This window comes from Netta rufina (assembly GCF_964035555.1).
Source record: "Netta rufina genome assembly, chromosome: 7".
Lineage (NCBI taxonomy): Eukaryota > Metazoa > Chordata > Aves > Anseriformes > Anatidae > Netta > Netta rufina.
Genome location: NC_140130.1, coordinates 18,349,162 through 18,375,346, shown reverse-complemented (window position 1 = coordinate 18,375,346; position 26,185 = coordinate 18,349,162). Strand labels below are relative to the sequence as shown.

The 26,185-nt window shown below is 44.6% G+C and overlaps 1 protein-coding gene across 4 annotated transcripts in view; it reads left to right on the top strand.

Annotated features, from left to right (window-relative positions):
• The first annotated feature begins 856 nt into the window (after window positions 1–856).
• Window positions 857–26,185, top strand: part of MARCHF8 (membrane associated ring-CH-type finger 8) — a 94,020-nt gene continuing 68,691 nt past the window's right edge. For 2 of the 4 annotated variants that reach the window (XM_084290476.1, XM_084290479.1), the window contains exons 1-2: window positions 857–1,059; window positions 22,868–23,046. In XM_084290476.1, coding sequence (XP_084146602.1) covers window positions 22,951–23,046 — 96 coding nt within the window. In that variant the 5' untranslated portion in view covers window positions 857–1,059; window positions 22,868–22,950. Of the gene's footprint in view, window positions 1,060–1,767; window positions 2,887–22,665; window positions 22,775–22,867; window positions 23,047–26,185 lie in introns of those variants that run through there. The other 2 variants (XM_084290477.1, XM_084290478.1) reach the window with 2 other exon arrangements.

The window sequence follows — 26,185 nt, the reverse complement described above, 5'->3', positions numbered from 1 at the left end:
TTTGCCCGGATTCAGTGAATGAACTTGCACGTCGAGTCAGGAGCTCTCCTTGTTTTCCGTCTGGTTTCTCTCTTAGCAGTGCCTGCTTTCCTGTCTGGGCTGCACTGACGGGAGCAGTTTAGCAGTGCTGCCCATATTCCTGTTCTTTTTCACTTATTCCCAAGTGTGATACATACCGTGCCTGGACAGGGGACTCTCTCCCTTGGCATTTTCTCATAAACCTCTAATTTTTCTTTCTCTGCATAGCTCACCTCTGTAGCATATACAATTCACCTGTTCCTGCAGATAACAAGCAGATGTTTATTACCAGTTTTCTGTCTTTAGGAGGAAACAACGAAACGTGCAGCATGCAAGTGTAAAATAGCTACAGCATCTGGCACCCAGACAGCTCTGGGGCAAGCTTCATTAGTACTTGAACCTTTTCACTTACGTAACCTTGGAAAGGATAAATTTACAAGATAAATTAGTAAGTGCATGTTAAAAATTAGCAACGCCGTCAAGGTGGCTCTGAGCCACCGCCAGGCTTATAGCATATGTAAAATAAAAAATAAAGTTATAGGGCAGCTCGTGGAGGTGAGGGAACGACCCCAGCCGAGCCATGCCCCGAGGAAACGCCCTCAGCACCTCCACCGGGGGCCGAGGTGAGCTCGCGGCTCCAGGTGAGGCTTCCCCCGGCCGGCGGGGCAGCTTTCTGCGGGCCGGGGCCAGAGGCAGCAGAGGGAACCCGCAGCCCGAGGGCTCCTCCCGGGCCCTGCCTCCCCCGGGAGGGCTCCGCGCCGCCCCCGGCCCGGCCTCGCTTCCCCGGCCTCCCCCGGGCCATGGCGGCGGGGGCGGGCCGGGGCGGGGCGGTGCGCTGACAGGCAGCCCGGCCGCCCGCCGTAAACAGCAGCCGGGCGAGGGAGCCGGGGCTGCCCCAGCCCAGCCGGAGCCTCGCAGCCTCCCCCCGGCCCCTCGGCAACGCCGCGGCTCGGCCGCCTCCCAGGGGCATGGGCGCGGGCACGGGCAGCAGCCGCAGCCGGAGGAGGAGCCGCCGGGCCGGGCCCTGCGCGGGGCACCGAGGTAGGCTCGGCCGCCGCCCCGGCCGTGGGGAGCCGCCGCCGCCGCTTCCCCCGCGGGGGCCCAGCGAGCCCCGCCGCCCCCCTGCGGGCTCGGGGAGGCCGGGCCGGGCGCTGCGGGGCTGCCCCCGCCCGGCGGCCGCCGCTCGTCCCCGCCGGGCCCCGGGGAAGGCGGCGAGCAACAGGCGGCCGGGCCGGGGGCTGCGCCCAGCACGGGGAGCGGGCGCCAGGTGCAGCGCTAAGAGGCTTTGCCCTCCGCCGCCGGCTTTGTCTGCGCAGCCTGACCTCGTCCTGCGGAGAGGGAGGGCGCCGGGGGTAGCGGCGCTGCCCGGGGGCAGCCGAGGGGGAGAGGCGCCGGCTCGGTTCCGAGGGGGACCCCGGTTCCCACCCGGGGAGCGGAGCGGGGAGAAAACTTTGTGCGAGGTGCGCCGGTCGTGGCGTGACCGTAACGAGCCGGCGGGCTGGGAAACCGCATCGCCGGGCGGCTGCGGGAGCTGGAGGGTGGCAGCCGTCCGCCGGCTGTCTCCCCAAGGTAACGCCGGCTCCAGCGTGCTGGAAGTGCGAGCGAAGCCAGGCGTGTGAGATGCTCACCTTCCACGCTCACGCCTCTGGCTCTGGCACTGCACAGTCCCTGCGTGGTCCTGAGCAAAGCAAACCTGCGGAGCTACCGGCGGCATAACCGGCCGGGGACACCCAGGGTAGGGCCCGGTGGGTGTGCACAGAGAGCTTGGGAGGAAGGTGGGGCTGGCAGAGGAGCCCTGGTCTGGCAGCAGCACTTCAGCACTCTTTAAGAGCTTGTGCCGCCGACTTCAGTTCTGGAGTAGTGTCAGGTCAGGCTGGGCTTGAAGCAGTAACAGCCCTAAAATAGCCCGAAAATTTTCAGAGGAATAAAGTTTTCTTTGGAAAATGCTTATCAAGCCCAAGATGTTTGCTTTGAAACCTGTCAATGCTGGTGAATTTCTCCTGACACAGAGTTCAGCTAATTTCGTCTCTGGACCAGGATTACTGGAAGCAAAAGTCCTGGCTCAGAGATGTGCTCAGGATAACAAACTGTGCCCAGGATAACAATACCTGCTGAGGGGTGCTGCAAGCTGCTCAGCTGTGACCCACGCTGTTGGTGCCAAACTCCCTGGAGCAACCTGTAGCTGCACTGTGAGAGCAAGACCTTCCCCAGCATTTAGTGCTGCTGCTGGACACCCAACAACTGTCTCTTCTCTGTGAGCTTCACCTAACTTCGGTTACTGTCTGATGTGAACCTGACAAATCCAGAATTCACTGACTATTTGGTGTTGTGGTGCTGTTTGTGGATTTTTCTCTGGCGTGGCTTTCTGCTAGCCCTAGTCAGCAGTCTTGCTTACAGAGGTAGACTAGTTGAAAAGAAGCAATTTTCTGTTTTGGGGTGTCAGGTTGGAAGAAATGCTATAACCTTTTTCATAACTGAGTGTACGGATACGTAGTCAGAACTGGCGGAGGTGTCCAAATGAAGCAGTTATTATTCTAGTACCAGGAAATCCACCTGTTCTCTGGTTGGTTTTGCCTAGTCTTAAGTGTCACAGGGACGTATTAATTCAGCAGGCTGGCTGAACTTCCTATATTTTCAGAAAGTTTTTCTGCTCTCATAGCTCTAACCCTTTGGACAAACAACTCTCCCATGTTCAAGGGTGAAAGGACTCAATCTTCCCAGCTGCTGGGGCTGTCAACACATGCCAAAGTCTCTTCTCTGCCAGCCTGGTTTCCTTATTGCTCTTCCAAGCACTGTTACTAGGGGAGGAAGCAGGTCACTGCAGGAGCGTGGCAGCTCCTAGTCGCGATGCTGCTCAAGGAAGGAGAGGTAGGTTCTTATAACAAGTCCTAAATTGATTCAGCATCTTGAGAACAAGGAGTTTCCTGCTCTGGGTCTTTCCTGTCATATCTGTCAGAAGCAGTCAGCCCGAAGGTGACAGAGTGATAGCCAACCTCATAAATAGTTACTGAAGACTAGAGTGAGAAGGGTCATTTGCCAGGAAAAATGCAACCAGGAATTAAGTGTCCTTCTCTTTGTTCTTTTTGAATTTTGCTTTATATTTTCTTTTGCTATTGTGTCTGTACCTTCATTGCCCCCAGTTAGATATAAGGAACTCTTGAGCCTTGTAAGTGTCTAATGAGCATTGTGTAAGAGCTCAAAGCTCTGCAGTGCTTTGGATGTGGCTGGAAAGACAGGGAGGTGCTTCCACTCTGTTTGCTGTAGAAAGAGGTGAAGTAGAGGCAGAACTTCCACTTTTTATTTGTAACCAGAGAGCACTGAAAAAAAAATACAGAGGCACTGTATTTTTATCATGGCACTTTTTGGAAAAAAGTCTTTTCCGTTGTTTTTTTTTTGGTCTGATTTTTACTGTATGTTCTCAAATGAACAGTATGTTTATATAGTGTGTTCTGAAGAAATGCATAGGAAGTAGTTCAAGTGCCTGACTTCCCTTAGATGTCAAGGCAAGTTAATGTTATCCACGTCTCTGGAAATCTACCCCAAAACTTTAATTGCATTATCTGTTTGTATATAAAGGTTTGGAGATCCAGAACTTGGGTAAGCAGCAAAGCAGAATTTAAGACATTCAGCAATCCAGTCAAATACCCTTGTGGGAATGCTGTCCTGTTTTCTTAATTATGGTTGTTCTGGCCTCTGAGACCCTTGAACTGCTCATCCTCTTTTGAAACACTGCTTAGGAAAATAGGTCGTCTCTGGTCTTTAATTTGATTTGATTGGTTCATAGGACCCAAAGATGTTTGTTGTTCATGGATAGCTGCCTTTCCTGGGTGCTCTTGTGGGTTTGCATACTGGAGAATAAGAACACTTGTAATTCTAAACAATTGCTCTTGTCTAGGTTTTGCATCCACTTCATCCTTCCCTGTTTCTAAAACCAATGGGAGGCTCATTTGTCACTTTGGGTAGCATGGGCTGAGCAACGTAAGGTTTTTCAGAGTAAGACTTGGTCATGCAAAATTTTTAGAAACAATGTGCATTGAGCTTGAGAGGTCAAAGACTGTCACTTCTATGGAAATGGCATTTTATTCTCTTTAGAATATGCTGAATTAATTTAATACATAGTATTTATGCATACAAATACTGAATAGCAAAGCTGTAGAAGGCTGTAAAGAACGGAAAATTAGAAGTCTGGGAAAACTTCAAATCTAGGACATATTAAAGGGGCATTTTTCCTAGAGAACAAACAATGTTGTTACTGCCTACTCCGGTGCTTCCTTCTCCGAAGGGTCAAGGCTGGCTGCTGCAGCAACAGCACCAGGGAACCACATAAACCACACGTCTAATTCACTGTATGAATTCTTACAGCGAGATACGGAAATAGCAGTATTCATGGAACTTGTGCGGCGTTTGCTGTGACTTGTTTTGCTAACTTGTGCATTGGCTGTAAAGATCTGGTGGCAGCTTGTTTGTGCATTGCAGAGCTGCATTCAGCTTGCTGGATGGGTTTTGTTAGTGAGAAGGTCCACAACTCCAGGGCCTTGAAACCATCTTCACAAAGCTGGGGCCAGTTTTACTATTTCTGTTGTGTGGCCTTTCCTGAAAACATCAGCTGGCTAAAGAACTTGTAATTTCCAAAGCAGATTCTCTTTCACTGCTTACCACAGTGTTTTTGTGGGTCGTTTATCAAGCAATCTAACCACATTGCTGTGAAGCACTAAACAAGCATTTAACAGATTACATTGTGTTTATTGATTCTGGGTTAGGTAAATGGACAAGATGCCTTTGCACAGTCTTTGCAAGCACTGTTTTTTTCACCTGTTCAATGCAATTAACAGTACGATTTAAGAACTGTGTTATTCTTAAATGTAACTCATTGCCAGACAGCTCACAAACAGCAGCAGAGATCCGTCTCAACCATCAACGGTTTCTAGTGCTTGCAATTTCTTTCCCCAGGGACCAGGGGGAAAGCCAGCCTTTATTCTGTGCCCAGCTGGTTATCAGGTTTGGGCTGCTGTAAATAAAAGGTGCATGTAAATGGCTGTTCAGTTTCTATGTCATTTAAAGTAGGTGCCTGTCTGGAGTTCACCTGGGAGACCTCCAGACGAGTAGGGAATCTTGGCAGCACATCTCACGTTTAACCAGAGACCTGACAGAAAGTCAGAGTTGATTGAACTCAGCTGAAAACAGTGCTGGGATTTGTGGCACCAGGTATATCTCTCATGGGTTACAAAATATTAACAGATCCTGGAAACTGTGGTTGAGATTTTCCAGTGTTGGATGAAATGAGATGCTTAGTCAACTAGTAGGTGAGCACTTTGCTCTGTGAGGCTCATGTAAGGGTCCCAATTTTAAACCTTGCAGAGCAGGTGGCCAGGATCAATACAGAACACGAATATCATATACATGTATGTAAGGATGGGTAAATCCCATGTTTTAGTTAGGCATACCTTGATACCTGCCACTAAAAGTTTCTGTCCTTAAAGTGCAGTAGGAGGGCAGAATACATGTCAGTGTATTCAAGGGCAACTTTGTCCCCTACTTTGACCCCAGTTTGAATAAAATCCTTCTTTTACACACCATGAAGGGTAAGAGGTTCATTACAAGGAAAAAAAATATTCCCAGCTGTTCATCCCTACCTAAGCAGGTAGCTTGACTTCTGTCATGTTTTGGACATGCAACAAGAACTTGACCCTCTGAACCAGGAGGGGCAGCTGAATTGAACAGAGGAGAAAAAAAGAAAGAAGGAACTTGGGTGCCAGGCCAAAAATACCTATATATGGATAGAAGCTCGCACACATGGTTGCTACTTTTTAGAAAAGCAAACCGATCCCTTCCTCTCAAACATACTTTATTTTTAAAAAGCCTTTTGGTTCCTCTTTATCATGTGTGCTGCTCCTGCAAGGAAGAGTATCTGGGGGGGGTGGGGTGGGCGGGGAAGGCATTTATTAATAAGCAGTCAGGCTTCCCTTGGGTCTGATCTGCTGGTTCTGATGACCAGAATAATCTGTCACTCTAACTTACTGCTAATAACTCTGTGCCATGGGTGTAGCTTGAGGATGGGAAACGTTCTTCTGTTCTTATCAGCAGTTTGTAACTTCTGGTCTCCTGTTATCCAAGAATTTTTGGGGGTGCAACCGTGGGGGTCCAGGCATTGCCGTGACTCAGCACCAAAGGCTGTTCCTTCTTCACAGGTGAATTTTTCGATAGGTGATTTTTGCCTGTAGAGGGTCATTTGAATAATATCAGCTGAAGAGGAAGCAGCAGGCTCTCTGTGTACGATCCACCCTGCAGCACCAATTAAGCATTGAGGAAGTGTTCAGGCAAACCTTACTACGGTAAGTGCTTCACATGGCAGCAGGCATGAGTCTGGCCTCCCCCTTCCTGCAAGGAGGAAGGAGATGTTATGCGGGTTATTGATGGGAGTGCCTACTCTCCTGATTACTGCAGGAATTCCTTTATTTTGATTCTTAATGGCCTCTTAAAGCATATCATGCTGACAGAGTCTCCTTCAAAATCAGCTAGGGGGGTGCTGTGTCAAGGCGAAGAACCATCTTTGACTATTTCTATTTGCTTTCACTGTCCCCGCTCCTCACGTCAGCCAGGACAGAGGATTAATCTCTCTGATCCCTCTATTTCTAGTTGTAAAAGCGCAGTGTGCTATTGAGGGTGATTCACTACTAGGCCAATCCTTGTTATAATCTATTGTAACTATGAATGCATCAGTCAGAACAGGAAGGCTAATGGAAAAAAAATGGCTTATTTCTGTGTTGACTGTATGTGTGTGTGGGAAGATGGATGGTTTGAAACGTGCAGTCATGCGATGCAGGCTCTGCCATGCTTTCACACCATGGGCCATGTTACAGCATCAAATTCCTGCAGATGCCTCATCTTGCCCTGTCTGTGGTTTTGTCTCCTCCTCGCCTGTTTCCCGTGGCTGCCTTCAGCAGGCTGCTCTTAAGGGACTTGCTCTGAGCAGCCGGACAAACTCTGCTACAACAGAGAGAAAGTGAAAGTTCGCAGTGGCTTTACTGTTCTTAATGAGCCCGGTAACATCTGATATTATCAGAGCAATGTGAAGAGCACTAGGTAGAAGTTTACTGTAGGTGACAACAGAGTGCAAATTGCACATGGAAACAGTCCGGGGGGTTATCAGTAGAATTCAGTTTTTCCTTCCTTTCTGGTAAATGAAGAGAACTTCCCTTTTAGTTCTGCATCCAAAAAGTTGTCCTTTTAAATGTGATTATCATCATCGTAGCTTTCAGGGTCATTTTCATACACAGTCTGCCTGCCAGATCTGAACTGGAGGTGCCAGAACAATGAAGGACAGTTGCCATCAGTGTTTTTTATCTAGCTCAGTCCATAACAAGTCAATTACATTGCAGCTGCTTCTGTAAAGTGTATATGTGTATATTCATAAATACATACACATAATAGATAGAAACCAAGGAAGCTGAAAGCTTCCAGAGGAGCTGCAGCTCTTTGACACTGAAAATTATCTCTAGGTGAGAGAGTTTTCTTATTCCACACAGCATAAATGTAAAGAACTAAATACTGTCTTGTTGCAAAGGAAAAAAATGTCTGCTTAGCTCTATAAAAAAGAGGAAGGTCACTTGCAACTAAAGGTTTATTTTGAAAGACAGGAAATCTGAGTCGTGTTCTGCTTCTGCCCTGTATATTTCTGGTGTAAGCTACCTCACCTATGCATACGTTCACTTTCTGCAGATCATTTGTCATCTGTCCCATGTGTTTTGTAATATTCTTGGATTTTTTTAGTCTGCTTTCCAATGGGAAGTGTGCTTATGCAATTGCACTGCAAGTAACTTCTGAACCTGTTGGCCAAATGTCAGATATTTGCTGAAACTGTAGATGTAACAGGAGGAAGGGAATGTAAATTGCAATGTCATGACCTAGAGCTGTGGCCTCACCCTGCGCTGAAGCTCACAGAGATAGCACTTTTTTAGACACAAGGTATTTCACATGGGTGGATGACACTTAGGAACACTGCAACCACAAGATACCAAAATGTATGCTCTGAGGGTGCTGATCCTTCTGTCCAGTGGATGCCCTTCTTGTTTTGCAAGGTGTTTTGAGAGTGTAAGGGAGGGAAAAGGTTAAGAATTGTTAGTAAATTAGAATTGGCACTGTGCATCAGACTCTTCACAAAATTAATGTTTGATAACATACGGGGGTGGAGGGAGGAGAGATTCAGTTGTAAAATTACAGGAGTCTTGTCAGACTGGCTTGATCTGGAGAGTTAACAAAAAAAGTAGCATGTTTGATTAAAAGATAGAAGGGAGTTTTAACTTAGCACTTGGCATGACAAAGCAGAAGCCAATAAAAATGAGATCAGATTTCAGCCTTCTAAAAGTGTTTGTGTTCTTATGCAGTGTGTTAACACTGTATTGTTAAAATATCTCTGCTTTGGGGTATGAAAACTCTATAATTGCTGTTTAGCAGTTCCTTTGCATGAGAAGTGTACTGTGTTTCTGTGATTCCCATGACAGTGGTGTTCAGCTATTTTGTACCCTTTGCCCTGGGGTCAGACCTGAAAGAAGAGGATAACCTCTAAGTGAGACCCCTGGAGTTAAGTCTTTCAAATGTTGTGGAAAATATTCACCGTGTTGTTTTCCTTGTAAAATTGCAAGGCTTGAAAGGTCTCTATGCTGTTCTATACAAGCTGCTACATGTTTTGGCAGGTGGGTGAGAAAGAGCCATGCTCGGGTACACCTGAAGAGCTCTGCAGCTCCAAGGCATTTTAGAGATGAGGTTCTTTTTATATCCCTTCCTGGGAGTGTAGGAAAACTGCAGTGTGGTGTTTTCTAGGTGAATTGCTCAGAAGGTGAGGTTTGCAAGGTCCTGTTGTATTTTCTAAATATCTAGGGTTTCAAGATTATTCCTCTTTGAGCTTTCCTGACATAATTACTTTTTTTTTTTTTTTTTTTTTAATGAGGTGTATAGCTTTGTTTCTAGCTGGACATTGTGCAAGTGAAAGATGAGAACTTCAGCTTCAAGGCTCTGTTCAAAGCAGCAATAGACAGCCCCGCCAGAGCCCTGTGGCTTGTACCAGCATTGTCTAAGAGCTTCTTGCATTTTGTGTCTCCTCACCGTAGATGCTTGTAGTGAAAAGTGGGTGCATCTCCTCTACTTACCTACCTGCCACACGCAGTTGGTTAGTCTGATGTATGTTTTGTAGTCTTTTGGTGGTTTTATTCTTCCCAGGATCTGAGTCTCCCATGGTCAACATCTGGTGCGTAGGGAGCCCTGAGACACTTGTATCTGCACCAAGCCCAGGCTTTTATTTGCTGCTGGTGTTGATATCAGTTTTCTCACTCATTTTCCTGCATTCAGTGATACCCTGTTAAGAAGCAAGTGTGGCATTGTGTGGTTCAGCTGACAGGGATCCTGAGCGCAAGGAAGCTGAGTCAGGATCAGTTCCTTACATAGAAAGGGAATTAAATACATCATGCATTTGACTCTTGGCTGTGATCTTCCATTGTGTGTGCATTAGACATTTGTTATGGTTGCTTGCTTTGTCTGTGTACTTGAGCTCTGCTTGTCAGCTGGGACACGTGCTCCATCTCTGAATGCCCCCTGGGGTGTATACCTGTGCAGTGTTACAGGTGCTGTGCTCAGACTTGGCAATGAGCCCATGCTGCCATCAGGGCATCCTGCTGGTGAGGCTGCTGGCTGGCTGCTGTCAGCTCTCAGCTCTCTTTTCATGTCCTTCCTAGCTGCTGTATTTGGGCTCTCAGCTTTGCAAGTCCTGCATGGGTTTGGCTGAGCCTGTCTTAACTGGCTGAGCCTGTGCAGGGGTGGTGTGCTTGTGGGTTTCACACTCATACTTCAGTATTGCTGTGCTTTCCACAAGACCTCACAAACCGTATACTCATCTCTTGTCACACAGTTGTAACTGGCATTATTTCTTGTGTGAGTAAGGGAAGGAGAAACGGCGGATTGATTGTCCAGACTCTGACTGGCCTCCTTTGAGCTGTGTCCTGTGAGCCTCATGGACAGTTCTTTGTGACTGATGTAATCTAACTAATGCGTATTAGAGACATCTGAGCCAGAATAGGGAATTTAGTGAGATGAAGAAACTGTTGGGTTTCAAGTCTGGAAGCAGGTCTTGCCAGCAGAGGATGGGGTGGAAGGCAGCATGGCCACGCACAGCACATCCCGCCAAGGCTGGTGGCATGGCCGTGCTGGAGCACAGGCCTGCTTTTCCCGGGTGCTGTTTGTCCTCAGTGTCCAGCAACCCCCATGAGTCAAGGGAGAGCTGGCAAATTTCTGTGCTGAGCCTTTCCTCTGCTGGAATGTGCCAAAAAAAAGGTGGTGGTGTGGGGAGAGATAATCACTGGCGAGCCAAGTCATGCTGTAACCCAACGAACAAGAACACAGTGCAGTGTACTGTCGCTGGGCCTCACAAGACCCCTTGTGTAGGAGATGCCACTCCAGCACGACAGCTGTCAGGGATAGGTTATTCGAGCCTGTAACTGTCTTCAGCACAGCTGTGAAGATGGCTGTGCCTCTGCAGAGCTCTTTATCTCCCCTTGCCCTTCTTTCTAGGTTTTGAACGAGAATCCTGAAGATCTTAAGAAGTCTCTTCTGGGCTGAATGATAGCTGCTTTCCCTTTTCTCTGTTCCCAGCAAAGACAACTGATAGATGATGGCCTTTGAAGAGCTACTAAATGTTGCATTGGAAGTTGGGGCATAAAATATAGTTCTAGGAAAGGCAGTGACTCATAACTGACTGTGACACTGGCTCAATCAGAGGGCTGCTAAAAATAATCCACCTTCTAATCCCATCATTGATCTCTAATTGAAGAGGTATTCTAATTTACAGCCTGCAGATGGAACAAGATCGGAGACTGAAGTGAAATCTTGGGTTTGTCAGTCAGGAAGAAAGTCTGGGCAGAATCAGTTTGGAGGGGGAATTTTGAGGGGACACCAGCTAAGGGTAATGGTGCTGATCTTGCACTGAACTGCTGAATCTTGTCCCCAGCTAGATACTGTAGGGTGCTGTTTCGTCAGCAGTGCCTATTTTTCAGGCAGAGGAGATGCCCTCCTTGGTGTGTAGCCCTGAAGGAAGTGATATGGTTTCCCCCCAAACACTGAGCATGCAAACAAACCTTCTCACGTTGTGTGTCCGTGGTATCCTTTTCGTTTCCTGTTTCAAACTGTTACGTAGCATTGGTTTAGCGTTAACAAGAAAGCTGCCTGGTTTTGCTGCAGAACCAGCATGTTTTGGCAACAAGGGAAAAAAGAGCCTTTTCCACTGGGTTATTTAACATCTCATAAGATTGGGATTTGAATACTTGGTAGCCTCTTTTTTGTTTAGTTTCTAAGTTAGATAGTCCCTGTCCTCTATAAGAGTGTAGTGAGAGTTGAGCTGACCTTGCAAAAGTGTGAAACTTCCGTTAACTTTGCAGGAAATGCAGGGAATGTGAGATTTGTGCCAAATTACTTCTTCAACAGGGGGTGGTAAAGGGAGCTTGTGAAAGAGGAGCTTTGCCATTGCCAGCTGATACTCTTAAGCAAATAGCTTGTGTCCCTGTGAAACAGAAGTGTGACTTCCCATGGGACCAAGGTTTAGTGCCTCTTTCAGAGAGCACAGCTAATGCGGCAGTGTGCAAGGAGGAACTGGGTGCCTTATGGCACTGAGGGCTCAGCGCCTGAGGTGCTTCCTCTTGCACCCGGGCGCTGAAGGAGAATGATTGGGTTCTCCGAGGAGAAATCAGAAATGTTTTGGTCACTTGCAGGCTCCTGCCACTTCCAAACTAACAGAATCCATACCCTGCAGCATGAAGTACTTTATGTCTGCCTTGGTGCCGATGTGAGCCTGTGCCGAAACTGGGGCTGTCTCTGGGGTGGAACAGGCCAGCTGGCCTGAGCGAGCAGAAAACTGAGGGGATTTTGTCTTGGTTCTCTGACATCATCTGTTGCACTTGGAATAGAAAGTAGTTTTCTTTTTTCTTTTTTTTTTCAATTACAAAAAAAAAATAATCTTACATTTGTCATTTAAAGCTGCTTAATAAAGAAATATGTCCTTATTGCTCTATTAGGCCAGTTCAGCAGACATTCAGGTTACTTGTCAGTAGTAATTTTTTATCTACTTTTTGGAAGAGTGGATATGCCTGGATACTGTTTTAATTCTGACTACTTAGAGAAGGAAACCACATGGGCACCAGGTGTAGGTCCTGGAAAACATGAAGGAAAGCAAGATGGGCTCTTTTTCTTCTTAACTGCAGCTTTGGATGCAGCTGATGTAAAATTCTGATGCAACCTCAACAGGTTCAACGCTCCCCTCTTTCCAACAGGATGTTTTCTTCTCAGACTGATGAAATTTCAGTTAAAAAAAAAAAATGACCTTTTTCTTCTTGCCTTCAGTTTCAGTAGATGCCTGATGGAAACTGCTGTTCCTTCCAGTTTTTGTCCTCATAAATGTTTCAGGTTTTGTAATAGTGCTCACATGCACCAGAATTTCATGGGTTCTATTCAGCACACTTGTCTTATCTTGATGGCTCCTCTCTAAACTAATTTAAAGGAAAACCCATCTATTAGGGAAGAAGACAGAAAAAACACTTATAAATGTGATAGGGTTGAAAAATGTGACCAATTGGTATCGGTGCTGTGGTCATGATCCTGAATTTTATTTTAAGCCTTTCTCTGTATGGACAGCTTCCCATATTGACTTCCTTTGCTTGCCCTGTGGATATGCAACTGCATCCCAGAATCCATTCCGCTGCATTGCCCTGGCTACTACCAGCTTCATCTAAAACATGTTTTGTCTGACAGTTTGCTGCTTTCTAATGGCCTGGGTTTCTTCCTACCTTTAGTAGACACCTGAAGATTGGTTGGAGCATCTCCTGGGTGAAAAAACAGAAGCCATTTTGGCACTGTGAGTCAGCCTCTTCCCAAGCAGCAAGAAACAGACCTGTACAATTCTCATGGTTTCTCATGAACAGGCACAGTTTCCGTTCACCTGCACACTTGCTGTCTTAGCAGCCTTCTGCATCTGCCCGTGGTTGACAGATGGGCTTAGAAATCCTGTTTTAGTCCTGGTAGATAGCTGCAATAGATTTTTTTCATAAGATTATATACAGAGCTTGTATGTGCATAGGAATGGATTGATGGAGTTTTGTTGTGTTTCTCTAAACTTCTTGTAAACTGTTTTTCCAGGCATCTAAATGTTTGTAGAAACGAAGGGACAAATTAGGGGTGGGACAGAAAGGGTGAACACTCGGTTGCAGAACAAAGAACAAGGACGGAGGGTGAGGAAGTAAGCAGTGGACACTAGGTTTCTTGTAAATATAAGAAAGGAATCCACAGTCGTGTATTCATCTCATGACCGCATCTAGCAGCTATTTTAGGTACAGTGGGGATGAATGGCCTTTTATAGACCATGGTGAGGAGTGCCTTGTCTGGGGGGCTCAGTAGTGCCAGTTCCTTCTCTTCTGGTGGCACAGAGCACAGTTGAGGGGGGAGGACACGCAGACCCGACATACGCCTTCCAGCACACTTGCATGAACCAGCTTGCTAGTGAAAGGAAATTGTTTTTGCTGACACTTCTCTGCTGCCAGTGCGCGTTGGTGTCAGCAATGTGTCGCGTGGGGAGCTGGGATGCGGGGAGCCCGACTGTTTGTCAGCCCTCTGAAATCACTTGCCTGGGCTTTAAGCTACAGTATGGATACTTGAGATAAGAAGAGAAGGTGCAGGGTTTTAATCTCGCTGCGTGCACTGTGACAAGCTTGTAGCTGGGAGAGACTGTCTTGTTCTGGCACTGGAGGGGAATTAATTCTGTTCAGACCTGCACCCTGTTTGTAGGCTTTATGCAGTTTTGCTATTTAATGATAATGCTGTTACACAGAGGTTCTTAAACTCTTCATAGTGCAATTTCCATGTTGAAATTGATGAGAAATACCATATTTGCCTCGCTAGCAACTATGTCAAATCAAGAATCGCAATGGTGGCTGTGCAGGTGTAACCCCTGCAGGAGTGATTAACACACATCCTGCTGTTATTGCAGGCCTTACCATAGCGTCTGGGATTTGGTTGTGCCAGGTACTGTGTATTGCCACAGTAAGGAGCGATGCCAGTCCTACAAGTTTTTTGTGTGGGTGAAGCATCCAGGAGGTAGGGAAGTTGGAAATACCATTATCCAGCCATGAAGTAGACGTGCTATCCATGAATATATCTGTAATAAAAAGTAGTGACCTGTAGCATTCCCTTGGATTTAAAATGTATTTAAAATTTAACACTCTTAACTTCAGGGCATAGCAAATGACTTCATGTACCTAGTTTTGCATCAGAAGGTCATTTTATTCTAAAGCATGGGGAAATATGCTTGAAAATGATGTTATGTCATGCAAGTTTGTGGAAGAATCAGGTACAAAATGCTAGGTACATTGACAGTCTTGTTTAATGCTTGAGCTTTTGAAGAAACTGGTTTGGGGCTCTCCAATTCCTGTACTGTGCAGGTTCTAAGGAACTTTTATAGCTGTTTCCTTAAAAAGAGCCTAATGGTTAGGCATAATGATGCAGAAATCTATATTTGTTTGCTTGTTTGCTTTAAAGATTTCCAGAGAAAAGATATGTTGTAACTTAAGCCTGTAAGTAGTGATCTGAGATTTAACTCATGAATCATTCAAAAGAAATGCATTCTGATGTGCATCAGTTTAGAAGCTTCTTATTCACCCAGCATCAGAGAAACAACGATTTCATACTTCTCCAAAATGCAGAATCGTTTAGTCAATACTATCTTCTTTTTACTCTGGCTTAGGATGAACAGTTTGCCTGGTAGCAGTTAAACAATGGTGAAAAACGTTGCTTAGGCGCCTGTTGTTCTTAAATAGCTTTCACAAACGTTAACTTCTGATGTACTGGAAAATAAGTGATGTAGTACAGGATTACCCTAAAAATGCATCATTGTTATCCATGCATAATACAGAATGTGAGCAATGTCCTCACTGAACAATAATGAGATTGTTTTGTTTCTTCGCTATCTTGTGCTGTAAATATTTACATTGTTTGAGAAAAACAGACTTTCATTATCTTTGATGTAAATTTATGTATTTGTTTTTAATAGTCTTTATTAATTATGAAGATCAAAATATAAAGCAATTTTTCTTTGGATTTCAGAACTGAGTTAGTTTCATGAACTTCAAAATGATTGCGGCAGAGAATGGGAGGTGATCATAAATTATAGGGGTGGCAATCATAAATTATATCATGAGGACTTCTATCCTAGACTAGAAGCTTGCCTACAAATCTATTTTGGTGCAGACTTCTCTCACTGGTCTGTACATGTGTTAGTGTGTCCCTCTTTCCATTTGACTGCAACCTTCAACAAAATTTTCTTTCAAAACTCATCAGTCGTCATAGGGAATGCTTTGCCTAATCGTGCAGATCATGTGGATGTTTTGCCTAAGAGATTTCCTGTTACTCCGGGGGCCTGTGTTATTGTGCTGCACTTGATACCACTTGCTGTCTTTGCCTGGCATGTCATAGTTCTGTGGGCTTTGCCTTTTTCCAGTAGTGGGGGAAAGGATATGTTTGTTTGTATCCAACAGATCGGCTGTGGACCCCTCTGTGCTGATCGCAGGGTGATGGACGATTGCAGAGGACTGACTGTGGTGCTCTTTACCATTCCCAAACTATGTTTGCAGTAATCTTTTTTTTTTTCCCCTTTCATTTAAGAAGTTCAAATGGTATGAAACCTCACCAATAGCCATTCCTATGGGTTAGTAAGGAAAAGATGCACTGGCTATCACCAGCAAGAGCAAGCAGCCACCCGTGTGGCATGGTGTAGATTAACGCTGTGCAGTGATTTTGGACACACAATGAAGATGTAAAAGCTTTTCTTAAAAACTGCAGGAACAGTTATGGTGCTGTTGCATGATGAAGAAGCAAGAACCTGAATATGATGAAGAAGCAAGTCATCATCCCTATCTTTAAGAAAATATTAATTTGAGCCATGTGATCAAAACAGGTGAATTCTTGCTCTCAAGTGTGCAGTCAGTACCAGATCAGAGGGAGAAATGTCTTCCCTGGAGGAGGGCATTAATTTTTCAGAAAGCTGACCTCTACTTATTGTGGGAGTTGACAGGATCATGGCTAGGAGTGATAACAAGGCACACCCCATGAATGCTGTGATATTACATCCTGCTTGAAGCAAAGCCATGAAGGGAGGTTGCTGCACAACCGTGTGCTAGACTTGCTCTATTTGAAAGCACATTGGAGCAGGAAGGTGTTTGATGTGAAGGGATGAGTGAAATGGTGATGGTCTAGGCACGAAAATGTGTGGTACTTCCTAATGCAAATGGGAGTGGAAATTGAATGGTGCAGTTAGAGACCTCTGCATGCTGGCTTAGAAAACAGCATCCCTCTAGCTCTTGACCTCTCCCCCCTCCATCCTTAGGGGTTCCCAGTGTGGAGAGTGAAACTGAGGCTTTGCCTCTTTTTGCTTGTGATAGTTAGAGACTGTCCCAGGGATTATTGCTGATATTACAGGAGGTTTCATCAACACATATGCAAGGGGAATTTCTTAAAAATATGTACAACCTAGCAGAGCATGGATGTAGTCAGTGAAGTTGGGCCTCTGTAGCAGGAGCTGCTCCCTGCATGTGCACTGAGTGCTTGGATGGCTCTGCAGGGTGTGATGATGCCAGTGGTGCAGGTAAGTCACTTCTAGGATAAGCAGAAAATAGTAATTTCTATGGTGGGTTTTTTGTTTGTTTGTTTGTTTTTCTCAGGGGAACATAACGGCTATGTTATTTTCTTATGGGAACAGAGAGAAGTGACGTTTTCTTCTCAGTGCTGCCAAGCTAGTTCGTAATTGCACTTAGCAACTGATTGGATTTGAAGGGGACAGCTGAAGGAATCTGTTCATGAGGTGCAGACCATGCTCAGCTTTCATTGAAGTCAAGGGAGGGGAGCTCTGGGACTATAATTTACTGATTCTGTAGTTTAACAGCTTGCTTGTCTAGTTCCGTTATGGAGAAATGTTTGTAAAACCAATCATTTTTGTATTTAGAGAGTAGTCAGCCAGAGCTGGCAGATATCTCTGTTTTTCTATGTGGTGTGTGTAGTCTGCAGCTGTATGTTCCTGTATCTTGGGAAGCTTTTAAAGGGAACATGGAGAGCATGCAGAAGGATCTCTTGTCCCCTTTCTAACTTTCTTTTCATTTCAACTACATAATGTAATTCAAAAATATTAAAAGAAAAATATTTTTAAGTCTTCAAGTTGATTATTTTTAGTACACGTGCAGGTGGAAGAAAGGAGGAACTGAGATAACAAAGTGAGAAGTTGCAGCTGAGTTAGTAAACAATGCAAGATAATGTGTACAGAGGCATAGCTGTAGATAGCAATAATTCAGAATTATCTCTGTGTAGAGCAAGGTCCAACTCTGGCAGCTCTTTTCACATACATTGAATGAACCCTAAAATGTGAAAGGTACTGCAGGGAAAGAAGTGCCAGTTTTTCTTCCCTCTCAGCTTAAGCTCTCTTCATTAGATTTGTTTGTCAAGTTAACAAAAGCATGTGAAGTACATAAACCATGATGACATCTCTTAAATGATGCTGTTAACAAAGTACTGATTGAACTACAGTAAAACAAAATGAAACGCAGATGCAGGATCCTCTTTTTGAAGATGCACATCTGTCATCTCTGGAAAAGAATTATGTAAGCCACATTGGTAGGGGAGGAGTCCTGACAAGCTCAAAATAAAATAAATAAAAGCTTGAAACTAGAGCCAACACAAGCTAATAGGATTGGAAGTATTTACAAATATGGAATATACAGTGTACAGAAAGTAGATATAAGCCCTATCCAGTTCAAATGTCAAGGTAGGTAAGCAAAGTAAGATGCACACAGGCATTTGCTAAATTCACTAGATGAGTGCTTCTGCTAACTTCGGGGGGGAGGATAAAATTTTATGCTTATGGGAACTTCATCAAGGCCTTCAGTAGAAAAACAGATTCCAAAGCTGCATTAATAGATTATTTCCAGTCTCACCTAAAATAAGCGTTATGCCATCTTGCAGTAGTCAGAGGGTGTTTTTCAGAGGGTTTCCATTCCTGTTTGGGTTGGTTGGTTTTCGTGCTGTGCAGAGGGGAAGTTTTAGAAGATCACAGTTCACATTCGTGTTCCACCAAGCCTCAGGGCAGCACTTTCCACCCTGCAGCCAGTGCATCCCCTGAGCTCTATGGACTTCAGCAGCTTCGAGGCAGGGTATTTGTGGCATAACACAGTGCTGCGCAGTGTCTGGATTATCTGGACAGCAGTGATCTGTTTCTTTATTTTTAACTTGCCCATCCTCCCAAAGATTATCAGACCACTGACCTATGTGGTACAACTCACAGCCATCAATGGGGGCTAAGGGAATTGAATAAAGTATCAGAAGCCTTGGAGCAAACAGTCAGGAACAACTCGCAGGTGAAATTCCTTCTAGTTACCTCTTGCTTCATATTTTGCTTACAGTGCAGGTTACAGGGTTTGTCTTTCTTGCATAGGAAGTTGGTGTTTTTTTTGTTGTTGTTGTTTGTTTTTGTAATCCTGAGCATCTATTATACTTCAAATAGTAAAACAACAGAAATGTGAGTCTCTTTTTCTCCTCCTGTGGTCAATGTAAAGCATGTGTGCACACCTACATACATCCACAGGATGCTTTCATTTCGATATGGCCTGCGAACATCTGCAGCCACTGTTACTATAGCACTAGAGCTTCTGTTGGAGGTCTCCAACATAGGCTGTGTAACAACCAAATGTGGTGAACTTTTAAGTTTAAATGTCCTAATGTTTAAATGACCAGATTTTTAGATTCTGCTAGATACTAAACCACGAACAGGAAACCAGCATTTGTGTTCTCTTGCCACAGTCTAGCTGGGAATCTTTGGCAAGGAGCTGTTGAGCCTTTATTTCGGAACATGTAATAGAAAAGTTGCTTTGGGTGGCGGACAGCAGAACATCGGCCTTGCTTCTTCCAGTGGCACTTCTTGCCATAGCAGGCCATGAATTTGCAGAGCATTAGGGCTCACCTCATGGCTGATGTGCTCTTGTCTTGTCAGCAAGGTCCTGATGGGGTAGATGATGGAAGCGGGGCTTTAAACAGTCTCCCAGCTGCTTTTGCCATGGTGAGGTTACCTGTTGCTGTCAGTTGTCACCTCTCATGTACTTAATGCTGGTGACTGAAAGGAATGTAATGCTCTGTTGCCATCAGGAGACTGAACTGCCCTGGGGTGTGCCCAGCCTGCCAGGCCCTCCTCATGCACATGCTTTTCCTTCCTTTCTTCTGGAGCACCTTAAAAGACTTAGTCTCATTCCCTCTGAATCTTACTGATCTTGCCATGGTTCTAGCAAGGTAAGGAGGGGCAGAGCATTACAACTGAAGTGGTTCCAGGTGTCTGCTGGTGTTTTTAGTTACTGTCTGCATGCCTTGCAGAGAGCAGAACTGGGCTACCTGGGTGAAATCATCCCTCTGTTGAGAGCTGTCTTGGGGGCTCTGAGGCCAGGATTTTCTCTGTTGAAATGATTCTGGTTTCTGAAGGCTCTCCACAGTTGGCAGCATCGCTGGAATCCAGTTTGCAGGAACCGGTATGGCTGTGGATGGGGGGACAGGAGGGCTTCCCCTGTGTCCCGGACAGGTTGGTGGGAAGCCTGGGGCACGAGCAGCAGGCTGTGGCTTACAGGCTGTTGGAAGTATCAGTAAGGAACGCTCTCATGGGTCCAGCTATGAAAACAGGATTAGCTCATTATTGTTTGCTGAATGCCCAAACTCCTTAGAGGTTTTCTTTAAGTATTTTCTTAGAGTGAATGATACGTTACCAGCCCTGGGGGCAGGAGATCAGGATCCCTCATCCTTTGCAGGCAAATGTCTGCGCTGCTTACAGGACCTGGCTCGTGCATGTGCCCTATCTCTCCCTTTCCTGCCATTCCATGATTAATTCAGCTTTCCAGGCAAAATGGAGCTGGAAAGTCCTTCCTCCACAGACAAGACACCTATACGAATGGTCATGGGGCTTCCCTCATGTGTGGGGTTTGTGAGACAGATCCTGCACAAGGAGGAGGAAGTAGACGTGTTATCTGCCTGGGTGTGTGTGCTCAGCTGTTGGGTAGGTGGGGAGAGGTGCTGCAGCAATAAAGGATTGCTTAGGCTGTACGAGAGAGGGCTTGAACAGCTATCTGCACAGTACTACTTACAGCTGCAAATCCTGAATGGAAGGGAGCAACTAGGAGCAGTCCCCTAGCCTTAGCATTGCCTGCTTGGGGAACCTTTCTGGCTGGTCACCCATTTGACGTGCCTGAAATTTAAATCCTTGTTCCCAGGTGCCCAGCTCCTCGCCCCCCTGGGTCAGGGAGCCCTTGGTGTTAATTTAGCTGTGGGAAAAGATCCCACAGAGCTTGCTTCAATTGGTTGTGTTTTTTGAGTGGCGTTGCTTTTCTGGCACCTGGTCTGTTTGCACTTGGTTACTGCAGATGGTCTCTTGACTCGTGTAACTTTATCCTTTAATTAGCACTGCAGAGCTAAGGTGCTTCAGGTTGAGACCAACAGGCTTTGAGTCTGTGTGTTGTTAGGGTCCCTTCTGGCTGGAGATGTTACTGTGTGGCATCTGGGTAAGTTTAGAGCTTTTTCTAAGCTCCACTTGAACAAAGGCAGGCTTTATTGAGTGTCTGCCAGGCTACTTTACCAGCGGAGGGCTGTTTCACATCGTCTTTGAATATCTAATTGGATTATATCTGCTGGTTGGGTTCTGGCAAAGAATTCTAACACGCGCTATCCTCGAAGTACCTGCAGAAAAACTGGTCTGATGTGTTTGTCATAATCAGGAGGGTTTAGCTGTGTTTTCTAATAAGTTTCCTTATTCTTTTTATGGTAATAAAATGCCCCTGCCTGCAAGCCCAGGACCCTTCTCGGGGGGGCACAGAGCAGGGTCTGTCTCCTTGCCGTCCTCCCCCTTGGTTCAGCCGTTGCTGGCAGTAGCACAGAACACGTTACCTGACATATTTTCATTGGAGCATGACGATCTCTGGATTTCATTTCCTTATGTTTTCTTGGGAAAATACCTTCCATTCCTGCTTTGTTTACTTCAGTTTGCTATTCCTGATTCAGCCCATGATTATCTCTCCTCCTGGCACTTATGGATCAGCTCCTTTAGAGGATGAAACTAAACAGTTGTGGAGGACCCAGTGAGTTTCAGGGTTTTTCTCTTTTCGCTAGAGCTGATTTACAGTTGTGCTGATAAGTTCCATGTTTCCCTCGGTCATCCAATAAGGAAGTGTCCTTGTTGCCTATTCATGCATATAGATGTGTTTTATTGTTAAGATCAGTGGTGTCTAGAAGTTATGGAGGCATTGCCTTCAAAGCTTCCATGAATGCGTTATGATGTGCTGTCTTGGCACTGAAAGTAATAAAAAATCCTGACCAGGTGTCAGGAACGCTCTTGAATTTGGCTGAGCGCTCTAATGGGCAAATGGAGTGTGTGATTGGGAAGCAGCAGGCATTGCCTTTGTTTTTGCTGGCGACTTTCTGTATGACCTCTGGTTACTCTTTCCCCCCTCAGTGGAAAGAGTATGCTGAGCTATCATTCCCTGCATAAAGTGCCTTGCGATATGTAGTATATTTTTCCCTATTTAATCAAAAGCAGTCAAAGATCATGCAGGACTCCTGTGGAGCCTGATGGTAATAAGACTGGACCAGGCCAGCATCTTTCACAGAATCAAGAACCTAGGAAGTTTGGCCTATCTTTAAAACCTAAAGCTAAGTAAATATTCAATAAGAAATGTGTGCCCTATGTGCTAAGGGTATACATTAAGTGCTGGCTTATACCTCTTCTAAACTGTTTAGCAGCGTAATATATAGGCTATCTAGTCCTTGTTTTCTGCTGGGACAGATTCATGAGCAAACAAAAAGTTGATCTGTTATGGAAACAGAAGAACAATGCATCATCCTTTTGCCCCACTTATATAGTCCCTCCTGTGTTAATTCCTCTCTAATCCTTTCCTTAAACACAATTGATTGTTTCTAATTTGCAACAGGTTAGGTTCCAATTAAACACTCCATGATCCTACATGTTTCAGAAGGCTTTGTATTTAATGCAACTTTGCTAATTTAATAAAAGGTATGGCTAATTATGCATGCCTTTCAGATTACAGCTGCCAAATTTGGATAATTTATATCTATTACTGTCTTTCTTGTGTGTAATGCTCCTCTGTGTACAGTTGTATTAGTGAGGGGAGGAAAAATATGTAATCCAGTGGATTCTGATTCCTAGCAAGGGATTTGGATTATAATATTCTCCAATGACCCTAAGAAAGCATAAGCTAACATTACGTGACTTCCTGTTGTTGGTACATATTTGAATGAATGTCAGGAGCCAAATGCAGACCAGAGTGTTTTTAAATAAAGCCATGGCACTCAGCCTCATTCAGGACTGTTTCTGAAGCACTTTGATCTGGTGTGGTGAAGCTGGCAGCTCAAGAAACTGCCCATGCCAGCTTTGCTTTCTGTACCTCCAGGTAGCACGCTCTGGCTGCTCAGCAGGGAGAGCTGCTCATTCTCCTCCTCTCTATCTACGCATGCTCAAGCTTGAGCCTTGCCCTCTGTCCCGCTCTGGGACCACTTCCAGAACTGTTGATAACTTACTTAATTATTTGCATAAACTGTGCTCTGACCTGTCAGGTACCGGCTCCTGAAAAGTCCTGTGTCTTTTCTCACCCAGCCAACGCACCGAACTATTTCCTGTTCAGAAACCAGAGGGAAGGAGGTGCACCTTGGTTTACTTGATGGCTTAGCTTTGGTTTAGAAATAATTGCATTTCAAGCTACTTTAACATCATGTTTTTTTGTTGTTGTTTTAGGTGCAAGGCCTGACAATGGCACTGAATGAGTGCTGCCTTCAAGCCTCCTTCCTGTAAATGATTGGACCAAACAAGGCGGTGTGATGAACATGCCACTGCATCAAATCTCTGTCATTCCAGCTCAGGATGTTACCTCTTCCAGAGTCTCCAGGAGCAAGACCAAAGAAAAAGAAGAACAGGTAATGTCAGATAACTTCCTGTGAAAGTTGCATATGTCTGAACATAAAATGCTACGAGTTACTAAACAGTTATGATCAGAATCAGACTCAATTCTGATTCAAAGATCCAGCTCCTTATATGGTTACTGCTCTTAGTGAAAATGAATGTTACCTAATTATCTCTTCATTCTAATATTTGCCATTTCAAAGCAGCTGGCTGCAAAAAACTAGAACTCATTGCTGAATAACTTCAGCAAAACAGAAACTGACTTTTGATTTTGCATAACAGTTCAAGGCACACAGGAGTTCTGTATAACAGGTCTAGTAACGCTGTCATGAAAGCTATACCAGGTGTATTTTACCTTTTGAAGAGCAAAATATTATGGAGTATGAACTCCTACATGCAGCCATACATTCTGTTTTTTTTTGCAGCATCTAGTAGCCATGTCATGGTTCATATTGACTGGAGTATTGTAAGAAAGGAAATATACACCTCTGTGTATATTTGCCGTGGTGTTTCCTGAAGATATGGTTTGTATTCTTAACTTGGGAGTGAAACTTGAGTGAAATCATTTTGAGGTCTTGTGGTGCTAGAGAGAAATTGAATGGAAAAATATCTGAAGCCTACCAGAATTTAATTAATAGACTACTTAAAAAAATAATGATGGCATATTGTGTCTGATCTTTCTGTGTCAACCTTATTTAACCCCTGGGCTGTGTCTTTGGTCAAGCCCAAAGATCTTGGTGTGCATCACACTTTAGTTGATGTTTAGACTAGCCCTTCAGATTCATAGATGAGTAATTAATTACCTGGACTCCTGAATCCAGGTAGGCTGGAGCAACACTGCTTTTGAAGAAGTTGTCTTCACAGCTGAGGTGCTTTAAGTCAGTGAGGCATCTTTTCTTAGGCGTCTGCTGGATCTCTTACTCTCCACTTAGAGCGCTAATGGCAGTCTGTGACTGTGCTGGGAAGCTCTCTGGGTAAGAGGGGTTTTTTTGTTCGTTTTGGTTCCCTCCCATATGGAAACTCTGTGTGCTGAGAGAGCGTGAAACAGTCACTCTGCAAATACACAGCAGTTCTGTGAACTGGCTTCCCTCCAGTAGGGTCATGCGAACTGAGAGGCCAGTTGGATGAGAACAACTCATGGCGACTATTTCAACATGCCCCAAGCCCAGAAGTGAGAGTCCCAAGTCTCTTTCTAAACCTGTTTGTTTCTGACACAGTAACCTCAGTGTTAACAAACCTTCTATATGTTTTCTTGGAGGTAACTCATTGAAGGGTTGATTGTTGTTTTCCTCACCAGGCCACCACTGTACTTTCGTCTGTGACATCTAAAACAGAACAGAGTATTACAGTCAGGACTGGAAAAAGCTGCTGCTTTAAATATGTGAAATATTGTGGAGAAAATAATAGAGGTTGAGACTATACAAAGAATAAATGAGACTAACCTGGAAACACTTCTTGTTTCCCAAATCTTGTCCTTCCTGTCTCCATTAGTATATTCGTTCAATCCCAAGTGTCCATTCTTCTGCCAGACCTGCTGCAGGAGCTCAGGGTGAGCAGCCCACCACCCTCAGCATACATCAGGCACTGCGGGCAACGTGCTGTCCCCTCTTCATTCTTCCCCTCTCCTGGAAACTGCCTTACTTCTGGTGTTAACCTTTAACATTGGATCTAATAAATGAGCTGGAGAGCAGTCAGGTTGTTAATGTGTTGACTTTGACCAATCCAGTTAAATTTTCATACTGCATTGGTGAGCACATCCAAGGCCACTTGCTAATCAGAGTCGCTGTCAACTCTTGGATGCTATCAGGACCTGCTGGCCATGACTGTGAGTTTTGCTTATATTTAAGGTAAAGGGGAGATAGAGTGCAAGAAAATGAAACTGTGGATCATTGCTGACACTTTTAAGCACTTCAAAATGCCTACATTTGAGGTAGAAACCACTGCAAGATGCAGAGCATGATTCTGTATTGAGCAAACTGTACTGAGCAGTAGTAGATGATTTTTGTGTCCTGGATAACATCTGCAGTTGATGCAAGAGAAAAGACACTAGGCAAAACTGAGAAAGAAGGCATTTTCGCTTCAGTTTTGTAAGTTTATTGTAAATTCAGTGTAACATCGATACTCTCCAATTTCAACAGTGCAACTTTTCATTATGTAACACAGCTTACAATTATTTTTCCATGTTGTGGCTGACATAGACACAGTTTTCACATGGATATCTATGAAAATATATCATATTTTTGGGGGGAGTGAGTTAAACATTTAACAGTTTGTTTTCCAGTACCATAACTTTCTTAACGTTACCTTTTTTATGTAATAGAAATACCTCTCTATGTAGGAATAGCAGTGAGCACCTCAAACCAGTGTGTACACATTGTGTACACTGTGGTCTTAAGAAGTTGTGAGTTCTACAAAGCCACTTGCCAATCTGAGCAAAATCAAACAAACCTCAAATCACAATCAAAACCAACATTACTTTTTTGCAGATAATATGGAGGTTTGCTTTATTATACCAAGTTCTTTTTTTTTTTTGACCAAGTGCAGGTTAATGTGTTTTGTAGTCTGAGCAGACTCTGTACATATCTGCCTTGTCTATTACCAAGCTCTGATTAAAACCAAAGTGTATAAAGGTATAATGTCAGCTAGCAGATCAAAAGTTTTTCTTGCTTTTATTCTTGTTTTGGTTTACTTTTCCTTTGGGAACTTGATATTTCAAACCAGACCATTAGCTTGTCTGTACCTGCATTGTAGTGAGCCTGTCAGAAAAAAAGGTTGAAGAAGTACAACAGCAGAAAATGAAACACGTATGTGTCTAGAGAGGGAACTTTGCTGGTATTTGAAAAGTCTGTGTTTGACTTATTCCCCAGAAGGAAGATGCTTTATATCCTATTCTTCTATGTTTTGTGAATATAGACGTGTTTAATTTTCCATATTACATTTGTAATAGAAGTGCAGAGGAAATTTTCTCCAGCTGAATAGTTCAGATCTTTTAGTGTTTCTTCTTTCTCTCTTGCTTCTGGTCAAGATATAGCTTCGATATTTCAGGTTAAGGCTTGACTGGTTTTAGTAATAGTTTTCCTTGCTACAAGAACAAGTTTTCTGGACTAATGATTTGGGACTAACAGTGAAGAAAAGCAAGAAATCCTCACCACC